This window comes from Salvia miltiorrhiza, chromosome 7, assembly GCF_028751815.1.
Source record: "Salvia miltiorrhiza cultivar Shanhuang (shh) chromosome 7, IMPLAD_Smil_shh, whole genome shotgun sequence".
Lineage (NCBI taxonomy): Eukaryota > Viridiplantae > Streptophyta > Magnoliopsida > Lamiales > Lamiaceae > Salvia > Salvia miltiorrhiza.
This window is the reverse complement of record NC_080393.1, coordinates 24945355-24968716: the sequence shown is the minus strand read 5'-3', so window position 1 is coordinate 24968716 and position 23362 is coordinate 24945355. Positions and strand designations below refer to the sequence as shown.

The 23362-nt window shown below is 31.8% G+C and overlaps 2 protein-coding genes across 2 annotated transcripts; both read left to right on the top strand.

Annotated features, from left to right (window-relative positions):
- The first annotated feature begins 14924 nt into the window (after nucleotides 1-14924).
- LOC130993664 (protein RICE SALT SENSITIVE 3) lies at nucleotides 14925-16713 on the top strand. The gene is made up of 7 exons (XM_057918654.1): nucleotides 14925-15250; nucleotides 15332-15385; nucleotides 15461-15613; nucleotides 15699-15804; nucleotides 15887-15928; nucleotides 16017-16073; nucleotides 16166-16713. The coding sequence occupies exons 1-7, from the start codon at nucleotides 15114-15116 to the stop codon at nucleotides 16541-16543; spliced, it is 927 nt and encodes a 308-aa protein (XP_057774637.1). The 5' UTR covers nucleotides 14925-15113; the 3' UTR covers nucleotides 16544-16713.
- A 5279-nt stretch (nucleotides 16714-21992) lies between these two features.
- LOC130994005 (uncharacterized) lies at nucleotides 21993-22682 on the top strand. Its single transcript, XM_057919040.1, has one exon. It carries the CDS (start codon nucleotides 21993-21995, stop codon nucleotides 22680-22682), a length of 690 nt encoding a protein of 229 aa, XP_057775023.1.
- Nucleotides 22683-23362: the final 680 nt, after the last annotated feature.

Here is a 23362-nt window from a genome sequence, read left to right as displayed (position 1 = left end):
ATTCAATACGTAGGCTCGCTCACACACTATCTATATTTTATATCTTGTCGAATGTGCCATTTTGAGCAGCTTAGACATGCGTGGCATCCAGCTCTTTCACCACTGGCTTTGAAGTTTTTCTCTTTGCTTCTTTGACAAATATACACCCATGCTTTCATCAAGTCTTCCACTTACCCCAGCTATTTATTTTTGGTGCGCTATGATATATTTATGCCATATTCCATATCCTATCCTGCAATAAATAATTTTTTGGTTGTTCAATATTTTGTGTGCTCAAATCGGTCTTTTAGAGAAGATATGGAGATGAATTTATTAGATTTTGACTAATATATAGATTATGGATTCCAGAATTTGGGAACATGAGGCACAGGCAACATGTCGCTCAATCTTACATAGTTAGTGCGTTACAACCTTCACCACAATCATATAGTACTAATAATAATTTGAATTTTATATTTGACTAAAATAACTAGCATCTTTAGATATGATTAGGGCATTTATATAATTTAGATACATCATTTTCTTTTTATAAAATATGCATTGCATACCAAGGTGCTTTAATTAAGTTTATTTTATGTATGTTAGATATAAATGCTTTAATTTCTTGGTAATTAAAAATACATAGTATTTATAATAAATACCCTGAAACTTTCAAAATATTCTCTAAACCCTCAAATTATCAGGTTTTTATCAAATATATCTCGCATCTATTTTCCGATCACCAAAAACGTGATGTGGCTCGCCGGATGCCACAATATAATTTATATTCTATTTTTTTAAAATGCAATGGCAAAAACGACGTCGTTTCGTACCATATCATTAAAAAAATCTACTCTGAAATTTAAGATTCACTCATATCGTGTTTGAAATTTACGCTAATAACTTAAAATTAGGGATAAACATGATAGAATATGGTACGAAACGAAGTCGTCATTTCCATGTTATTTTTAAAAAATAGAATATAAATTACATTGTGGCATCCGACGAGTCACATCACGTTTCTGGTAACCGAAAAATAGATGCGGGATATATTTGATAAAAACCTGATAGTTTGAGGGTTTAGAGAACATTTCGAAAGTTTCAGGATATTTTTTATAAAGTGGATATAGTTAAGAGATTTTCACGATATTTATCCAAATAAAAATATGAAAATAATAATCATTTTGTTCACTTATACACTTACACAATTTATACAAATTTTAATGTGTAATCAAATTGGTGTATAATATTATTTATTACACTGTTGCTCAAATTTCGTTAACAATGTAAATAATAATATTACACGAATTTTAATTACACATAAAATTCGTGTAAATCGTGTGTAAATGTCTAGTTCAATTTAAAATTATTTCTATTTTTATATTTGTATTCATCTGACTATAAATTCTTATTATTATATGCTTTTGACTAAATTAGAGTGTCACCTCCACTTATAAATCTTGGACAATTGCTAAACTTATAAGCTGGACCTTTCTCAATATTTGATGCTTTCTTTTTTTGACTTGGGGGAGTTGGGGAGGTAGAGTAGTGGGGTTTGAACCCGAGATCTCATTGTTCACACACAGGAGGTCGCACCACTTGATGTCTTCATGGGTTTAGAAAAATTATATGAATGAATTCCCTGAAAACTATTTCCATTGATTGTGTAGCGCCTTTTACTTTGATGGATAAATTTATTATGAGAACTGAGGGGTAATAAAAATTTATGTTTTTAAATGTCTCATGATTTCTTTTCCAACATTTAACACAAAAGAGAAGTTCACTATTTTTTCTTCCTTATTTCACTTTATAGATGGATAATATTATCACATCAAACATGGAAAGATGATATTATTCATCCTTGAAGTGAAAATAAAAAGGAAAAATTGTGAACTTCTCTTTTGTGTCAAATGTTGGGAAAAAAAAGGAGACATTTATTTGAAGGCATAAATTTTTGTTATCCCTCATTTTCCAATGATAAATTTATTCATCAAAATAAACGCACCATAAATGAAAAGAATAAATTCTACTATATATATATATATATAGCATCTCGAATTGCATATTTGAAATAAATTAATTTCTCGAATGTATGTATTATAAAGTTTGAAGAGAATCATATACCATGATTCCCAGGAAGAAACTGTAATCACTGTTGAAGGAATAACAACACCTATATACTGTATATATGTATGACAGCTAACTTTATTCACATTAATATGCAATTAATATATCCTACCAAAATTCTTCTCATCAACAAACTAAAGTGGTCTTCTCATGACGCATTTAATTTCTTGTTATTTTTTTAGATACCTTTATAATTTACTCCATGTATTGATATAACCCAACGAAAATTATTAGATAATTAAAATACATTTTTTTTCTTTTTGGTAATAGATAAATGTACAATTCACAATATTATTCAAGCACGTAACGATCGACACCGCGCGTTTCTTGTCAAATGGTCCTTGTAGATCTGTATAGTTATATATGTTCCAACTAAAGTATTAATTATTTTTTCGATATAATACTTTGTCCGGATCCTAATAGTTTATTTGGATGTGTAAATAAAACCTTACTATTTATTCATGATCACTCATTTTTAGGACGAGGCGGTCTTGGGTGCAATTCGATTGCATCCTGACCTGTATCCTGATCTGAATTTTCATCTTGATTCAAATTGTGTAAATAATACTATTCAGTTATACAAATGGCACTGCTTGTAATTAACACTATTCGGTTATACAAATGACACTGCGTATAAATGACACTATAACATTGTAAATGACACTGTGTATAATTGACACTATTCGATTATACAAATGACACTAACCGTGTAAATGACACTATTCAGTTATATAAATGATACTGCCTATAATTGACACTATTCGACTATACAAGTGACACTATAACATTTTAAAATGTTATAGTGTCATTTGTATAGTCGAATAATGTCAATTATAGGCAGTGTCATTTGTATAACCGAATAGTGTTAATTATAGGCAGTGGCATTTGTATAACCGAATAATGTCAATTATAAACAGTGTCATTTGTATAACTTAATAATATATAACCTAATACACATATTATATATACACCTACATAAGGAGTAGTTATTATAAAAATTAAATTTATCGTATAAAATAAGTCTATTATAAATTCACTATAAAATATTATGAATTCATTGGAAAAAAATAATGAATTCAAAAAAATAGAACTTTTGCCCTCGCAATAAGAAAAGACAGTTGTCATTTGAAAGTAAAGGCTCATCTCGATTAGGTGATCAAAAATACTGCTAAATCTTTCCGAAGTGAGAGAATGAGGGAAGTGTGCTACAACTAAGATAACAGTCAGCTGAAAAACGTCGTTTTTCTTCTATCAATGAAATCAAAAGAAAGACAAAAAAACCAATGCCTTTCATATAGATCGAGACTTGTAGCTTGATTCTTTACTCATTCCATATTGGAAAGAATAGTAGGAAATCGTTTGTTCTTCCTATTTCTTTCTCATGAAATCCAACGATTAAGGCAATTTAGGTGAAACTCTTTCATTCTTTTGTTTGTTATTAATGCTTTTGGAGCACCTATTGATTCTGGTTGATGAATTCACCTATTGATCTTCCTATCGAATGAACTAGTGATCACTATTTTTATTAGTAACAAAACCGCAACTATAACGGTGTAATTGTAGCAATAAATAGCTAGTTGAGTATCGTATCCACGAGGACTGATAAACGAAAATACTTCAAGTAATCCCAATTCAAACTCTATAATATTCAGGCAAGCAGAACGATAATGAATGAATTAAAATTAAATTCAATAAAACAAAACAGAGCAAATAAACAGTGGTGAATAATCAAATATAAAAAACTCTGACCCTAGAGAATGTACTATTGTTAATCAGACACATGCACTCAATCTATTGATTCAATTACCAATTTTAATCCAGCCCTGATGAAAGATCACTAAGCTATTCATAATCTTCTCTAACGAACAACTATGCAAGTAGATTAATAAATCCCTTATCGTATTCAAGACTCAAAGGAATAAATTAACTCCAAACAGCACACAAAGAATAGCTTCCTATAACATCACCTATCGCATTCAAGACTCAAGGGATAACTATATCATGCATTCCTAAATCAGCTGAACAATTATCGCATTCAAGACTCAAACTGAACAGCTAGACATGTAAACTATTGATCAGATAATTCACAAGATATTAAGCACCAGGAATCATGAATCACAAGTTGGAGGGCAAATTGATATTAATTAATCAAACACATATATTCAATCAACTATGTACAAGCCCTAGGTTCAGATTAAGGAACTAGCCAGACATAGCAAAATAAAACACAAACATAATTGAAAAGACAACAATTGTAAAAATTGTATTGAATAAAAACTTTGAATAAAACTGAAAGAAAATTCTTGAATCTTCAATCCTTGCAGAAATTCAATCCAAACTCTAAAAACTGGAAAACAATGAAAACCAAAAGCTATACAACTGAAAACTAAAGTGTGGAACCCTAGATAGGTCAAATAAAAGGCCTATATATAGTCTCAGGGAAAAATCCAGTACAGAAATCGAAAATACAGATAAAAAAATGCAAAAAACTAAAAAAGATGGGGATAATGGTGGCCCGATCGGCGACCGCCGATCAAATCACCTAAATCCTTCTTCAAAACCCTTGAAAACGGCGGTCGCCGATTTCCAAGCTAATAACGTAAAAACCAAATAGGGACTTCGGCGGGTGACTCGGCGCCCGCCGTTTTGCTCGCCGAAAACCCTCTTCAAAACACCCTAAATCAGCGGCCTAAACCTAGGTCGCCGTTTCTCTCGTTTTCTCGTACTTAGCACCTTTTTTTTGCCTTTTCTCGATATTCGGGCTCGTTTCTCTTCCAACTCTTTCCTTAGACACATTCTCTCGGTTCCTAATGCTCCAAGAAACACTCATTCCTGCAACAAATTAGCCAAAACTATACTCAAACGTGAAATCATGAAATGATATAAATAAACTCTAAACGATAACACAATAGACACAACTTTGACATAATTCACAAAATATAAGCCATAAAAACTATGCAAAATGAGTGTTTATCAACTAGCTACACCCATTGATTCCTATTTAGAAGATGCACCGATTGATACATATTGATTCCGAAAGATGAAGAACTATCCTATTTTCAATGCTAGAATCCACCGTGTAGTACTGCTGGTTTTCGAGAAATGCGATGCGACGAAATATCTCAGCTTCATTATCGGTCGCGATCGATCACATTTCGAAAGGTACGTAGCTAGTGCACTTGAGCTCGAGGAAGATTTCTCTACTGGCGGTTGCTCAGGTGGGGGTGTGGTTCCCGGTGATTGGGACAGAGTAAGGGGGGTTTAGAGAACTTCTCTAGAATCGAAATAGATAGCCTACATCGTCACATATCTCTCAATTAACTGAGACTATTATTGTTATTCCTAACAGGAAGATACTATGCACATTGTATGATGAGTATGTGAGAAATACTCTCTCCATCCCACTTCAAGTGTCTTGTTTCTTTTCTACACAGTTATTTAGAAAAAAGTTAATTAGATTATTAAGTGGTGTAGTGTAGAGTTGAAAAAGTGATGTGGGTCCCAAATATTCACTTTTTGTGACTAAATTTTTTCATAAAGGGAAACAAGACATTTGAAGCGAGACAACCCAAAAACAAAAATAAGACACTTGAAGTGTAACGGAAGGAGTATAATTTAAGTACTTGTAATGTTTTGATATACAAAGATATAGTAACTTCTAATTTGTCAATTGAAGATTTTGCGGCTAGTAATAAAATTTGGCGTAGTACAATGGCACTTCATGGAGGGTTCTCACTCCAAGGCCGATTGAAATTTATTTCAATCAAATTTATGGTAAGCGCTTGTTTAATTAATTTTCTAACAATATTATATATAATATTAATGTTATATAAAATATCATCTAAAATATACATAATGCATTTTAATGTGACCCATATGTGTACTCTAGAGATGTGATCTACAAGGCATGGATCAGGATCACTAGAACTGCATACATAGACTCTCTAAGCTCGACGAAGAAGAATATCCTTAGAGGAAAAACACCGGCATATATCAATGAATATGTTGAAGAGGATTGAAAAGCATATTGGCATACTCCTGAAGTTAAGCTCAAATCCAAACATGTCAGCAAGAACTGTCATTCTGAGTCTAGTGATCCCGATACTGATTTCGCGATACGTCACAGAGGATCGTGTAGTGCCATCGACCACGACAAGCATCTGGCGAGTTAAATAAATTTATTTAGACTTTCAATATTTTATTGTAATAAATTGAATGAATCTTACATATATGTCTTCAACATCTTATGCTTTTATTATAGGCCCGAGATAAGAATATTCCCATGAATTATACATACGTGCCTATGGATTTAAACCTAACACTTTTGACATCAAGCATTAACCACTTTATCATTAGATCTACGCACAGATCACACAGGATTGTAATATATTATTAAAACAAATGCATTATTCACGGTAAAATTCTAATAATCTATATAGTCAACGCCTTTGGACCAAATTGATTCATAATTCCTATGATAACACTAAATTAATAATCTAATATTTAGTCAACATCGTTACTATCATAACCCATGTATAGTTCGAATCAATTCTAGTTCTAAATAACTATGATGATTATATAATTAACAAAACAAGCAAAAAGAGTGGAATTGCATAATTTAAAAATAAAAATGTGAATAAAAGATACTTTCACCAAACAAGTTGTACTCTAAAAATTAAAGATTATCCGGCAAAAAAAGAGATGAGGGTATTTTTTGAGCTAAATCATTGAAATTGGATGCAAATAAATGAGTGAATATAGGTGGAGACGTGGAGTGTACAAGGTTGATATGAAATTCAGTGTTCTTTCTTGGATTGATAGAATCCCCCCAAATCTTAAGTATATGCAGTTATTAGATAATTTTCTACAATTCCCCATACGTTTCTGTAAATTTTTGACATTCTAAATTCAGAAATCGGCGTTTAGCATTCAATCCTCTTCCAGCGGCCATTAATGCATCCATGTCTGATGTACATGTACTCTAGGCAATATATAGACACAGAAGAGTTCGAATAAAAACTCTTTTTATTGTAAAAACTAAGGATTATTTTGATTCATGAATTTGAATAGAATATTAAGAGATTAAATCTAATTAGTACTTCTTCCGTGCGATGTATACGGCACGATATATTTATTTATTTTAAAATTTTAAATCATATAAGAAAGTCAAATATCATTATTTATGAGTTAGATTAATTGATAATAGAAAAATTATGTTATTAGTATTTAATTTAAAATATTGTGTAATAACAATATTATCAATTGACTGAGTATAATTAAATTTAATGAGTATTGTGTAATAATAATAATAATAATAATAATAATAATAATAATAATAATAATAATAATAATAATAATAATAATAATAATAATAAATAATAATAATAAATTTTGTAGATTGTAGAGTAAATAATTTAAGTCAATCTCATTTTAAGCAAATAACACTAAACTATCAATATAACAAAATTAATAGTTGTCATTAATGTTGGGCTTTTAAACATTCAAACTGTATTATTATTAAAAGTTTATATTTAAACACCCAAAACTAATTAAAAAATCATGAAAATATGAATAATATAAAAAGAAAAATATAGCAACAAATATGTTTATATAAATAAATAAATAAGTAATTCTTATACATAGTTAAATAAATCTATATAATATTTTAAATTCTAATTTTAAGATATATAACTAACTTTTTAGTTACAAATTCATATTAAAACTAATACAAATTTCCTTCTTTAATTGCATTAAAAACTACTATAATTATAATTAAACAACCATGCAAAAAAAAATTTTGGAAGGAAAACAAATAACATCTATTATTTTTTTCACCAACAAACGAAAACAAAATTAGAAAAAAGAGTATGTTCAACATTAGAGATAAATGGGGCAAACGAAAACTAATTTTAACATCATAACTAATTCATTTTAAATTTATTTTTTATAATATTTACATCGAATTAAAGATCTTATGTAATCTTTAATTTAACATTTATATTAAATATTTTTTCATAAATCGAAGTTAACAACTCTACACACACACACACATATAGGGGCGCGCTCCAATGAGACCCCCTATTTTTCGTGTAACATGAGTACAATAAGACATATAATACTAATGAACAAGACGTATATCTAACGAACAAGATGTATATACTGATAAAAAATAAAATTTAAAAACTTAGTAATGAATAAGACATATATACTGATGAGCAATGCACTATATACTGATGAATAACAAAATTTTAAATATTCTGCTCCCTACAAGATTCGAACCCTGCGAAAAAAAATCACCCTCCAGATACAATATGATCAGCCATATGATTGATAAAATAAACGCACCAGATCGTGCCCTAGATCTCACTAAAATTAGGGGGTCTCATTGGAGCGGTCCGCTATATATATATATATATATATATATATATATATATATATATATATATATATATATATATATAATATATGATTCTAGGTTTCGTAAGACGTAAAACCTTAGGGAAATGATTTTAGATAGGAAAAAAAATAATTGAAAATACTCACTCTGTGTGCAAAGAGTGTGTTTGTTATTATTGTCGTCCGTCCATAAAGAGTGTATATTTTTCTTTTGTAGAAATTATCCTTTTAAAATATTAAACCTCATTCATATTCGATATCTACAAAATATTAACCACTTACTTTTACAATTTGATGGACCCAATCCCTAAGTACTACTCCCTTCGTCCCAGCCTTTAGTATTCATTTGAGAGTGACACAAGTTTTAATAAAATGGTTGGGTGTGAGTGGAATAAAGGGCCCCACATTTTATGTGAGTATTAATATAATTAAAGTTGGAACAAGGGTCTCATCTACTTATACTAAAAATATAAATAAATATCAAAATATGGGACGATCAAAAAATGAAATATGTACACTAAAAGTTGGGACAGATAGTACTTTTTATGGGACCCTTTGAATACTAAAATCATATCTTCCAATCATTTTATTCATATTCGTGCCCTCCATTCCACCACACACTTTTTGTGGACCAAGAATATTAATTTTTAGAACCTTCCGAAATCATGACCCTATTAACGTGTATAAACAACGACCAATAGTGGCCAAAATAAAAATAAATTAAAGAAAATGAAAAACGCATATCCAATTATAGGGATGTCAATCCAGCCCGAAATCTGTGGACTGACCCGGTTAACCTACCAATCCGAGAGGGTTAAGGCTGAAAATTTTCAACCCGATAAAAATCACAACCCGAATAGCTCGTAATCGAATAGTTGGACACCCGATAGGGTCAACCCGAAATTAACCTGAAACCCACCCAATAGGGTTGACCCGAAAATAATGTGTGCTTGATTTTATGAAATTTTTCTCGTCAGTCATTTCCAACTTCATTACTTTTCTTTTGAAAATTAGTATAATAAGATATTTTTTTGCAAAAGTTTGTAAAATGTATTTTCATTCAATATTAGAAAGTCATACTCATCATTACACTTCTTTGTACTCCCTCCGTCCATGAAAGAACTTCCTAGGAGGGAGTGGCACGGGTTTTAAGAAAAAATATTATTGAGTGTATTGAGAGTGGATAAAAGGTAGTTGAGTGTATTGGGAGTGGTGAAAAGGTGTTATAATTAATTTTGAGAGTTGTGAAAAGTGAAAAGTAAGAGGATTATAAGTGGTGGGGTATAGTCCAAAAATAGGTAGGAAGTTCTTTTGTGGACGTCCCAAAAAGGAAAGATAGGAAGTTCTTTCGTGGACGGAGGGAGTATTTTTTATTCAATACTTAATATAAAATATTTAGATGTGCTAGTAGCTGGGCCTCAAAGGGTCGGACTCCTTTGGTTGCTCCATCGTTCCTCAAGACGTCGAGTGGTCTTTTTGAGCGGCCATTTCTGGGTCGTCTCTCGACTTCGTCTGCTGTGGCGAAGCCTCTTCTATGCTTACCATTGGCTTTGGTTTGGTCGCGAGCTCTGCGGCTCTGTTTTTGTGTCTTTAAGGGGTTCCGGGTTTGCTTAGGTCAGGCCAGAGCTTATGAAATATTTCCCCCCTCTGCCCCTTTCATGTTGGATTCTTGTTCATTCTGATTACTTTGTTGTCGTTTTGGACTTTGTTTTTAGACGAGTACTCATTTTTCTTTTTAAGAGTTTTCCTACCGGGTTTTTCTTAAAAATGTTTTAATGAGGCTTGGCCCTTAGTCTGCTTCTTTGTACTTTCAAGGGTTTCTAGGTTTTTTCGTTTTTCTTAATAATAGCTTTGTATACTCCCTCCGTCCACGAAATGAGTACCCATTTGTGGACGACACGGGTTTTAAGAAATATATTAAATATGGTGTTAGTGGAATAAGGATCCCAATTTTTTAGGGTATTAATTAAAGGATTACGTAGGGTATACTTGCTAAAAATGAAATGAATACTCATTTTATGGATGTACTAAAAAAAGAAATATGAGTACTCATTTCGTGAACGGAAGGAGTAATAAAATATTTAGATGTAAAAATAAAAAATTGATACTTATTTAATAAAAATGTTGCATCTTTTTATCTCAATACTTACATATTACTCATTCCGTCCCACGAATCTTGACATGTTTGGTTTCAGCACAGGAATTAAGGAGTTGTAGATTAGTGTTTTAAGTGTATAGTTAATAAAGTATAAAAGTGATAAAGTAGGAGAGAGAAGACAATAAAAATGATAAAGTAGGAGAGAGAATGTAATAAATGTGATAAAGTAGAAGGGAGAGGGTAATAATTATTACCTTATTTGAAAATGTGTCAAGATTCGTGAGACGGCCCAAAAAGAAAAACGTGTCAAGATTCGTGGGAAGAAGGGAGTAGTTATTATCTAAGTCGATGTTGAAATGTTACTTATTTATGCGTGAATTTATTTATTACAAATATAATATTGTCAAGTGAAATATATTAGTTAATTTTTTAAAAATAAATTTTTTGAGCCCGATTAGTCCGAAAATTTAAGGTCGCGATTATAAATTTCTAGCTCAAAATTTTTTTCAACCCGGTTATCCCGCACTCGAATAACTTATAATTCGATGAGGTGGTCTCCTGTACATCCGAGTGTACCGTACACTCGGGTTATACCCAATTAGACTATCTTGGCCCTTTTTTTTTTTTTGGAAATGACACTAACATGATCTTGAAAGGATACTAACACTATTTTGTTTTACAAATGACACTATTTCTAAAATAATATTAACATTAACACTATTTTATTTTACAAATGACATTATTTGAAAACGACACTAACACTATATCAAAATGACACTAACACTTAATATTCGGGTAGAATAATCCAATTGGATTAGATTTGGATCGAGTACGACCTGAGTGTATCGTATATCTTAATGTATAAGAGATTTTGTATAATTCGATAGGATTAGCCTGAAACGCTGTGGATTTTGACATCCGTATCCAATTATGATCGTAAAAGAATATTGTTACGCTTTCGCAAGATGCTTAATTTTTTAATAAACATAACTTGTTTTATTGCACGAGTGCAATATCTAATATCTTATTAGAAATACGGGAAAAATTTACAGAACATTCTAAAACGGTTAACCATATTATGATTAAAAGTGTCTATGATGTCAGATCATCATCATTAATTAATTTTAGGGAGAACTCTACCGGGAATCAAGGAGAACACCTATTTGTCTCCTATATTCGAGGCTGGAGATTATTCACATCATCCTTAATTCTTTTTAATAAGGGATAATTGCATAGATATTATTGAACTATTAACATATTCTTATTTTACACTTAAATTTTTAAATTTTTTTAAAATTTATTAAAATTACTCAATTATTAATTTTTCTCATTTTACATATTCGCTCATTTTTTTCTCTAAATTTTAGGCTTAAAACGACGTTATTTTCATCCAACTATATAATACGATATTGGTTCTATTTTTCCACACTATTATATTTATATTGTACAAGCAAATCTTTGCCAAACTGGTATATTTACGTCATGTCGTCAAGACGAAAAATAAACGTGATGCAAAATGAAAAAAAATAATAGTAATTGAATAATTTGAATACAAAATTTGTTAAAAGTTCAGTAATTTATATACAATTATATTTCCACTATCAATTTCTTTAGTGTTAATAAGAAAAGTGTATAGTATTTATTTGAGTAGCCCTAATTAATTTATAGAGTAATCCTCATATGGCCGATTTGTCCACTGCGCAAAATACATCAAGACCCATTCTTGAATTTTTAGTTACATTTGAATGGTTAATAATATTGACCAGATATTTATAGGCTATAGCTATACATCAAAACTATTGGATATTTGGGAATATTTAAATAAAATAATGCGAGACAAGTAACATTGAAAAGGATGGGAAGGGCAGAGATTCCACTTCCTTAATGGAGGAAAGGGATGGGGCATTCCCACACTTTGTTATCTTCACCCAAGCACACCTCTCTCTTTCCCTCACATCATCTAATTTCATACCATCTTCTAGTATTATTTTTCAAACAAAATCCACAGAAAATCTGGGAAATTTTTAATATATCTAGCTAAAATTTATGAATAAGAACAAAATCCAATATCACTACAACCATCACTATCCCAAATCAGAAACAATAAATGTGAAAAATAATAACTTGTGAATTATTATTTCCAAATCCACACACACTTCATCTGCTTACATCATTTCCTCAGATTTTGTCCCAATTTTCCTCTGCTTGTGCAGTCGTACATACATGAACCCAACCAATATTGTGTCAATGTACAATGCAATGCTAAGCTTAAGAAACCCTACTCTCTCTCTCTCTCTTGTGTGTGTGTGTGTGGAAATTAAGGGGTACGTTGGCTTAGAAGAAGCCAAAGGAGGGGAAATAATTGAAATAAAAGAGGTGAAACTAAAATTGTGATGTTGTTTTCTTGTTTCTATTTTTAATAAATCATGAAGCCGGTTGCATCAATTTTCACCACTGCATAAACAGTACATTTTCTTGTTAATGAATGGTCAAAAAGACTTTCTTAATGTTTCTGTCAGCCTGGTAGATATGAAAGCACTCACACCATATATATATATATATATATATACACATATAACTTTCTTTAGTCACACACACACACACACACACACTGATATTTACTGAGCTTAAAAAAATAGTTTTTAATTTTTTTTGTATTTTTAATTAAATGGAATATTCACGTTCTGCAAAAATAGTTTTGCACACTCATTATCACATTCTAATTGGTGGCATGCACACACACATCACACATATATATGTTGTATATATGCATGTATTTCTATATCTCAGCTGTTGTAATCATGCAGCAGTATGTAAGGAAAAAAACAGTACAAGTTACCAAAGACTCAGAAAGAAAATAAAAAGAAAAGTACTCTGTGGATTCGACCACTCTTTATTAAAACTGTGATATGTTTGTACACGATGAGTCAGAGATTGAGAGTGATGTATACACTGTTAAAGGAGTACTCACAACCTTCTATTCACCATCACATTCGCATTTCTATTTATTATTTCCATCTTCTAAGCAAAACAAAAATACTACTACTATCAAATGGAGCATCATATATATGCCCTTTTCTTAATTTAATCGTTTCACCTTTTTTTTTCTTAACGAAAATTGTGAGTTAGGTGGCAAGAGATTTTGATTGGTCAACCGGAGAGACATTTTTAATGAGAAAAGGAGCAAGATCACGTGAATTTTTCATGCTTAATTAATTTCTCTATATACACATTTAATCAACACTTGCTAGCTACTATAATATATAATGCATATAGAAATGTGAGTGTGCATCAACACAATGAGTTTGTTTTGTTTTGGCAAAACGTGTAGGCTTTGGCTTATGCTGCTTAAATTGTATTTCTGACAGTAAATATGACTCAATTAATTAATTTATGTTAGCTAGTTTTTAATTGCGTAAGTTCTTGATTATGATAGTAAAGAAAATTGAGAATAATGATCCTTCCATATTAATTAAGTTGGTTCGTACTTTAGCATGAAATAATTAAGTGATGTTGTAATGCAATGTCGTCTCTTATTTTTGAAAATATCAAGTTTAGGTGCATTATCAAATAAATGTATACGATCCTAATTAAACCCTTAATATATAAAGCTTGATCCAATATATAACCACAATGTTGTCTACATACATTTGCACTCATTATACATAGCACATGACGCATTCTACACAATTATGTTTGCTATTTTGTTACTATATACCCCTAATTTCGGAAATTAATATTATGATGTTTGGTGGTTTTGGGAGCAATGTGGGTTATTAATAATGGATCATAAAAGTCCTCGAATGTGGGAAAATGAAAATTACTATTGGCAAATCAAATATATTCCATTTAACCAAGACCACCTTATAATAATAATAATAATAATAAATGAAATTAAAATTCTCATTCTCCCCTTCGGAAAAGTTCAAAACCAAGCTAGCTAGCTACCAACTACTCCTCTAGTTGGAAGCATTTAATTTGATTTACATAAAAGTCGAAATAATTGAGATGGAGAAGTACTTGTAAAGTAATAGTTGTAATTAATATGGCGGAAGAGATTAGGCAGAAGTGTGCAATAATCATAATAAATTTGATAAGGAGTGGTAATGTGTCAGAAGAAAAAAAAAGATATGGGGCTTAGAAATAACAATAAATGGATGTAGTGATAATGGATGATAAGGTTTTTGGCGAGGACGAAAAAAGCATATATACGACTATAGAGGCGGAGTGTTGAATGGAGGTTTGAAAAACTCGACACCAAAAAGCGTGGGCCATCTCAAATCATTTTGGTAAAATTTAAAGCACAAATATCCCATTAATGTGAGTGTGAGAGAGAGGCGTTGGTGGTGGCCTTAGCCTTATATAAAGGGCGTAAAGAGATGTTGGGGCTTTACTTGTTTTGCAAATTGCTTCAACAAACATACAGAATAAAAAGAGTAAGAGGCACTCTATAGCTAATCCTCTCCCCACCCCCACCCCCACCCCCACCCCACCAAAAAAGAGAAAAGTTTGAATGGAAGAACAACTCAACTCTCTAGCTGTAACTCATCTTCTCCAACACACTCTCAGGAGTCTCTGCATACATGAGAATTCCCAATGGGTTTATGCTGTTTTTTGGAGGATTCTCCCAAGAAATTATCCACCTCCCAAGTATTAACACAAACAATTTAACCTACCTACCTATGTTTGTAGTGATATTTGATATAATTAATTAAACTGTGTTGATGATAGGTGGGATGGACAAGGAGGGGTTTATGACAGGTCAAGAGGGGTGAGGAGGAACTGGTAAGCTTTTAATTAGGTTAATTACTCTCCACACACACATATATATATATATAATGTTGATGGAATTTTGTGCAGGATATTGGTTTGGGAAGATGGTTTTTGCAATTTTGCAGCGTCTGCAGGTGAGATGAACGGCGGCGGCGGCGCGAGCTCATATGGGCAATATCAAGGGCTGCAGCCTGAGCTCTTCTTCAAAATGTCACATGAAATCTACAATTATGGTGAAGGGTATGTAAGAGATATATATACATATATATATGAAGTTTATTTTTTCAATTCCTAGTGTTTGTGACATTATTAATTAATGTTTCAGTTTGATTGGGAAAGTGGCGGCTGATCACAGCCACAAATGGATTCACAAAGAGCCAAATGATCAAGAAATCAACTTCCTATCTGCATGGCATAACTCAGCTGATTCTGTAAGTAGCAGTAGTGGATAATCAAGATTTCAAATAATTAATTTCCTAATTAAATCTCATTTCATTATTGTGGAACCAACAGCACCCCAGGACTTGGGAAGCTCAATTCCAGTCGGGTATTAAGGTACATTAATGAAGCTAGCTCAATCATTCAACTTGAATTTCAATTATTATGATCATCAATTAGTATATCTCTGTTCAATTTATTGCAGACTATCGCTTTAATTGCTGTTAGAGAAGGCGTGATTCAATTAGGAGCCGTCCACAAGGTTGTCTATCTCGGGCTCTCTCTCTAGAATTAATATATATGTATGGTGATGATATCTGTAAAATAATTAAATTGGGAAATTATATATATAAGGTTGTTGAGGACCTGAGCTATGTAGTGTTGCTGAGAAAGAAGCTGAGCTACATCGAGAGCATACCGGGAGTGTTGCTGCCGCATCCATCTTCATCTTCATCTTCATCTTCATCTTCTTCAGCAGCGCAGCAGCAAGAGGCGTGGCAGCATTATCAGATGATGAACCATCCAAATGAATACTACCATCATTATCACTTTGGTAATCATCATGAGGCCATGAGAATAACCCCATCTATGAGCAGCCTCGACGCCCTCCTCTCCAAGCTGCCCTCAGTCTTGCCCCAACCGCCAAAGGACGAGGACAACCACGACCACGACCACGACCACGGCCACGGCCACCATTATGCTTTTCATCATCATGTGAGTAGCACCAAATAGTCATCATCGCTACCTACCTACCTTTTCATCTTTTATTAATATAATGTCGACGTTGTGTGTTTATTATTAATCTACCTTCCTAGGATTTCTTGTTTCTTCAATTCTTGGTTGCTCCAGAATAAGGGCCCAACATCATCATCATCATATTCAATCCATTTTATATCTGCTCATTTTTACCTGCGCTATTTGCTCTCTCACATGTATCCACAAATTAAATAAGTTGATATGTACCACCAGTTTATTATGCTGTAATTTTGGGCGATCAATCTCTCTCTCACACACGCACAGAGACGATTCTGCTGGCCTGTTTTGGTCTCAACTAGTATGGCAATTATTGTAATTACTGTTTAGAAAATGGTAAACTGCAGATTAATTTACCTCTAAGCTCACACCTGGTAATTTTGGTGTATATATATAGGGTTTCTTCGGGACAAGAAACTATAATAAAATCACTACACCATGCCATATGCATAAAATTTTGGTTTATAATTATTTGTAATTTCAATTTTTGCAATTCAACTCTCAAATTAATTAATTACATCTTTTTCCAATCTATATACCATACAAAAGAGGCTTTTTTTTGTACCTTCAATTTTCCCACCAAATTTTCTCTCATCTTTTTTTCTTTTTTCTATTTTAATTCTTTTCAAAAAATCGTTAACTTCAATTCATATAAAAACTCATCTTTTATACTCCAATTGTCCCATAAAAATATGCATTGTTTCTATTTTCCGTCCGTCCCATAAAGTATGCATTGTTCATTTATAGTAATAATTCTCCCACTAAACATCACAATCAATGTGCGACCCTTTATCCACTTACACTGCACTTTACATGATTTCTTAAAACCCGTATCGTCCCATACTATGCATATTTTTGTGGGACGTAAGGAATATTATAAATAAATTATATAATACTCATTAAATTTAATGTATACTCATTAAATTGATATTATGTTATTATATACTTCTTCCGTCCACGATATCGTTTTTACTTTGTGGACAACACAAATTTTAAGAAAGTGGTGGATAATAATTTATACTAATAATGAGTATTACTGTTAGTGGAGTTTGCGTCTCGTACTATTGTTGTGAGTGGAATTTGTGGACCCAACTACTATAAATGGAAGTGGAAATTATATTATGGACGAACCAAAATGGAAAAAGTGGAAACAATATCGTGGACGGAGGGAGTACTATTTTAAATAAAATATTAATATTTAAATTAACATAACTTTTCTTATTGCCAGTTAATCTAACTTATATAAATAATGATATTTTGACATTTTTACATAATTTAAAATTTTGAATATAAATAAATATATCGTGATTCGTGCATCATGCGGGAGGGCATACTAGTACTATAAGAAAGTCTTAGTCTCATATTATATGTACTTACAACTTCACAATATATTCTAGTCCAATTTTACAACAATTTTGTAGATAAACTTTTGACAATATACTGAAATTCACATATTATAAAGGGTTATTAGCGTATAAATATATCAATTTTGGGGTAGTTTGATTTTGTACATGAACTTTGGAAGGAGTCAAAAAATAGTACTATGAACTTTAATGTTGTAGAGTAAGTTTTACCACAAATCTAATTTTTACTCAAATTAAAGCTGATGTGGGAAGTTGGAATGTTGATATTCGTTTTAAAAGATGTAGTCGCTTAGATAAAACATGATTATTTATCTATTTTGCTTTATCAATATTGCTATCAAACGCTTAAATAAAACATGATTATTTATCTATTTTACTTTATCTAGGGCTATCAAACATGCCTATTATTATATGCAAATTTATAATTTTATTAGTCCAAACTTATTTTCTTAATTATACAAAAGCATATAATTTTGCTCGTATACTTTTATAATCCTAGCTCCGCCTCAACTTCCACTATAAGTTTGTAACTATGCATGCACATCAGAGGGTAAAAATGACTGCATTAATGCATATACAAATTAAATAGGTTTCCACAGCTATATAATTTTAGCGAAAGCCAGCTTACACCTAAGTGAACGTTTATTGATATTATAACGATTTACCGTTCTAATATAAGGGTGTCTTCTCTTTGATGGAAGATGATGTATAATATTATATTTTTTATTTTTCTCCACTCTTTTTATATATTTTTTAGGATATATAATTCTTTTCGGGTATGATGAAAAAAAATATCCAGGCATTCTCTATTTCTTCATTTTCTCTCCAATTAATGATATAATATATATATTATCATGGGGTAGTGATATCATAATACTTTCTCATATTTTTCATATAGATAAAAATTGTACAGACCACTAAAATGTGATTAAATTTATTATATCTTATTATTCATCAATTTTTTTATGATAAATTTGTGAGTAAATAAAATGCACCCAAATTAAACAATAATTTTATGGAGAAAAATGAAAAGCATAAGAAAGATTATGTTAATTTCATCCGAGGGTATCGGCCCGACACTAAAATCAAGCAAATTACAAAAGAAGGCTGAAAAATGATAAACATTATTTGTCGTACCATTGCAAATATAAGTAATGGGTCCTACCGTTCAATTTTCGTGTTTTTTGAAGAAAACCTTTTCCACGCTGCCCTCGTCGCTTTGCGACCATTCAATTTCCGGATTAGTACCTCTCTTAAGGTTTTGAACTAAATCCTTTATCGCACCATCTTTGAATTTATTTATTTATTTATTTATATAATTTATTAAAAGAATTAGTAATTAGAGGGAATTAGTAAACATTTAATACTTCTTTCTTACTCCAATTTCATATTCGTTTCAATTCAATATATTATATTTTTTTATTTGAACATCTCAATTCAATAGGTCATTTCTTAAAATAGAAAGTCAATTTATAATAAATATTTTCACATAACTCATTATTTATACCAAATTTTATTATGCCTCACACATAACTATCTCTTATTTATTTCTCTCTCCTACTTATTGGACAAATATATTCTTACAAAAAGTTACATTTTCTCCTATTTTATTATAAACTATTTATTTCTTAATATCTGTGCACAAGCCTTGTGGCCTATTGAATTGAAATTGGGGGAGTACATGTTTTAATAAAATAATTAAATTTATTATAATTGAAATAAAGATCTCGTTTTTATGATAGTATTTAAGTGATTAAAATGAAATAAGAGTATCATCCTTTATGGAGTTGTGTTGAGTAAAAATTACTAAAAATAAAAAGGGCATGAAATTGTCGGATAGACTAAAATGACAAAATGATGAAATTGGGAGATGGATAGAATAACATTTTACTTCGTAATTTATAATTATTTTTATGATCATAATATATGAAGTAATTTTTATATAAATTATTTTAAATTAATTTAATTTGATTAAATTAAATTAAAATAATAATAAATTATATTAATCTCAATCACTTTCGTCAATTAAATATATTTTTATAAATTTTCATTTAATAAAGTTTTACAAAAGCTCTATGTGGAATTGAAAATTTAAAAAAATGAGAAGAAAAAAAATATATAATTTCACATATCCATGAAGGATTGATGTACTGCATTTCATTGTATATAAACAAGATTTACTAATTCTGTGTAGATTTATTAAACTGCGGGGATAATATAATGTAAGACCAAATCTGTCATTTTGAGCATAATCTACCCCAGGACGTCGGACTTCTGTGAAAGCCCAGAAGCAACATTTAAACATTATCTCATCTAGAGCTAGCATGAAAGATCAAAACTGATTTGTGAATATCATATTATCTGAAACTTGTAAGATTAAAATTGGCTTTTGAATATCAACTCATCTGAAACTTGAAATACTATAACTAATTTTTTTGCACTACGGCGATGGCGATGATCACTAAAAATTTGATATGATATTCAATATTTTTAAATCTAAAATAAATTGAACAATTTATTTATCCCAATTATTATTTAATCAAATTAATTTAAATAAATTTGGTAATGCAGTTGAAAATGTACTAATCTCAACCACTCCCTAAGGTTGTAAATGAATTGAATTGAGTCGAATATCGTGATTGTGTATTTGAATACTATTGAATCGAATCAAATATTTGTATTCAATTTTGAATCAAATATTAATCAAATCGAAATACGAATCATTTGATTAGCTTACAATCGTAATGAAGAGGCGTGGCTTGTGGTGGAAGAATGAACAATTTAAATTTGATATGATATTCAATATTTTTAAATCTAAAATAAATTGAACAATTTATTTATCCCAAATTATTATTTAATCAAAGTAATTTAAATACACTTTTTATTTAGCTAAATAAATTTGGTAATGCAGTTGAAAATGTACTAATCTCAACCACTCCCTAAGGTTGTAAATGAATTGAATTGAGTTTAATATCGTGATCGTGTATTTGAATACTAATTGAATCGAATCAAATGTTTGTATTCAATTTTGAATCAAATATTAATCAAATCGAAATACGAATTATTTGATTAGCTTACAGTCGTAATGAAGAGGCGTGACTTGTGGTGGAAGAATGACTTCAATTTTAAATTTTGATTTTATAAATTGTAATGTCTTACTTTTTGAATATCAAAGAATTTTTCATTATGTATGTATATTATGTTTCTTTTCATTTTCCTTTGTAAAATTTTTCAATTATTATATAATGTCATAATTCTTTTATTATATTTCTTTTATAAGTTATAATTATTATTATATATATAATATTAAATTTTTGTGAATATAAAATTGAATTGATTCGTAGATCTTTACCATCTAAGAGCTGAAAATGGTACATAGTTCATATTTTAAAATGAATTTTTATTTGAGCTCATATGCGCGAGCGCGCGCACACACACACACACACACACACACATATATATATATATATATATATATATAATATTTAAAATATCTAATTAAATATCCACATATCGAATCAAATCGGATGTCATAATTTTATATATGTATTTGATTACTAATAAATCAAATCAAATATTTGTATTTCAATTTGAATTGAATACCACATCGAGCAAAAAATATTAATTTTGTTTATAACCCTACACTCCACCAATTACATGTGAGTTTTTGGTTTGGAGAACAAAAACATCATTTTATATAGGTTTCATTTAGTGAAATCTCATAGAAGTGCTTGGTAAATTAAAATAAATAAAAGGGTTAATAGCCGGAAAATACACGAACTATTTTCAAATTTGCATATTGCACATCACCTTTAAAATTAGCTTCAAAATACATCACCTTTTAATTTTGTTGCAAATTGCACACGCGTTGACCATCACCTTGATCGGTGTTGACGTGGCACCGGAATTTTCAAACGTGGACTCACCGGAATTCAAAACGACGTCGTTTTGAGTGAGTATCAATTAAAAAAAATGAAAAATCGTTTTGAGCCCTAATTCATCTTCTCCCTCACTCCAGCACCTCCTCCCTCACTCCAGCGCCGCCTCCCTCACTCCCCGGCGATATGGTTGTGGCATTAGGTCCGGGAAAGTTCTACGGCAGCAGCCTGCCGCGGCCGCGCTTCTACACCGACGTCAAATTCAACGAAGAGATGGTGGATCCGCCGCCCTCCGTCACGGATCCGCTCATGGCGTGGGCGGAGGAGGCGCACTGGTCCATGGGCGGCCTCAACGTCAAGCGCCACCGCCTCCAGGGCCGCATCGAGGGCAACGTCGAGAGGTTCCGCGTGCAACGGGAGCAGATCTTCAAGAGATCCCCAATTCCGAATAAATCCGTCAAAAAACCGGCCGCCTCTCGCCGCCAGAAGGACGAGATCGATAAGACTCCCTCCCCGCCGCGCGCTCCGATGGCGATTAAGCGGCGCCGGGTGGTCGGATTGCTGGACGAGGACGAGGAAGAGGAGGTGGTGGCGGCGAAGAGAGGCCCGGTGAGGAAATTGGGGGATGATTTTGAGAGGGTGGCCAGGGAAAGCGGGATGGCGAGCAACGCCGGCAGCGAAAGTGGAGGCGCTGCGGCGGCGGCGGCGGCGGCGAGGACGAGGAGTAAGAGCGGTAAGACGAGTTTGAGTAGTGATGAAGTGGAGAGAAAGGGGGAAAAGAAGAAATTGGTGAAGGGAGGGAGGAAGATTGGGGCTGCGGTGGTGGCTGCCGCCTCCGGAATTAGAAGCTCGCCGCAGTTGTCGAAGATGCGTTGATTGAGTTTCAGGCGAAGGTGTTCGACGATTTGCGGTGGTTTCTGGAGTGGCTCGCCGGATTCTGGAATGGCTTGTGTTGGTGGAATGGCTCGCCGGATTCTAGAGTGGCTCGCCGGAAAAGTAAAGATTTTTTTTATTTTTTTTAATTCTTCAAATTATCAAAACGACGTCGTTTTGCTCACGTGGCTTGCCAGCGTGTAAAAAAAGCCACGCGGTTGTCCATGTCATCGTCGGTCAAACTTAAGAGTTGCCGGAATTTTCGCCGTGTGCAATTTGCAACAAAATTAAAAGGTGATGTATTCTGGAGCTAATTTTAAAGGTGATGTGCAATATGCAAATTTGAAAATAGTTCGTATATTTTCCGGCTATTAACCCTAAATAAAAATACAAAAATACGATGACACCACGCAAAACTAATTCATTTTCTCTATTATATGTGATGATGATGATATTATGATATTTTTGTGTTTGCTTTGAAGTTTTTTATGGCTCAAGAAGAATATTGCGCTAATATTAATTAATAATTAGGTTCAAGTTCGAGTAGTTGTATACGACTATAAGTAGAGCTGACAAAATCGGTCCAGTCTCTTCAAATTTAGAATTAATTGAGCTCGATAAAATAGAAGTCTCGAAAAATCGCGCCTAAAAAGCTCGTTCAGATGGTCCGTCGGGCCAATCGG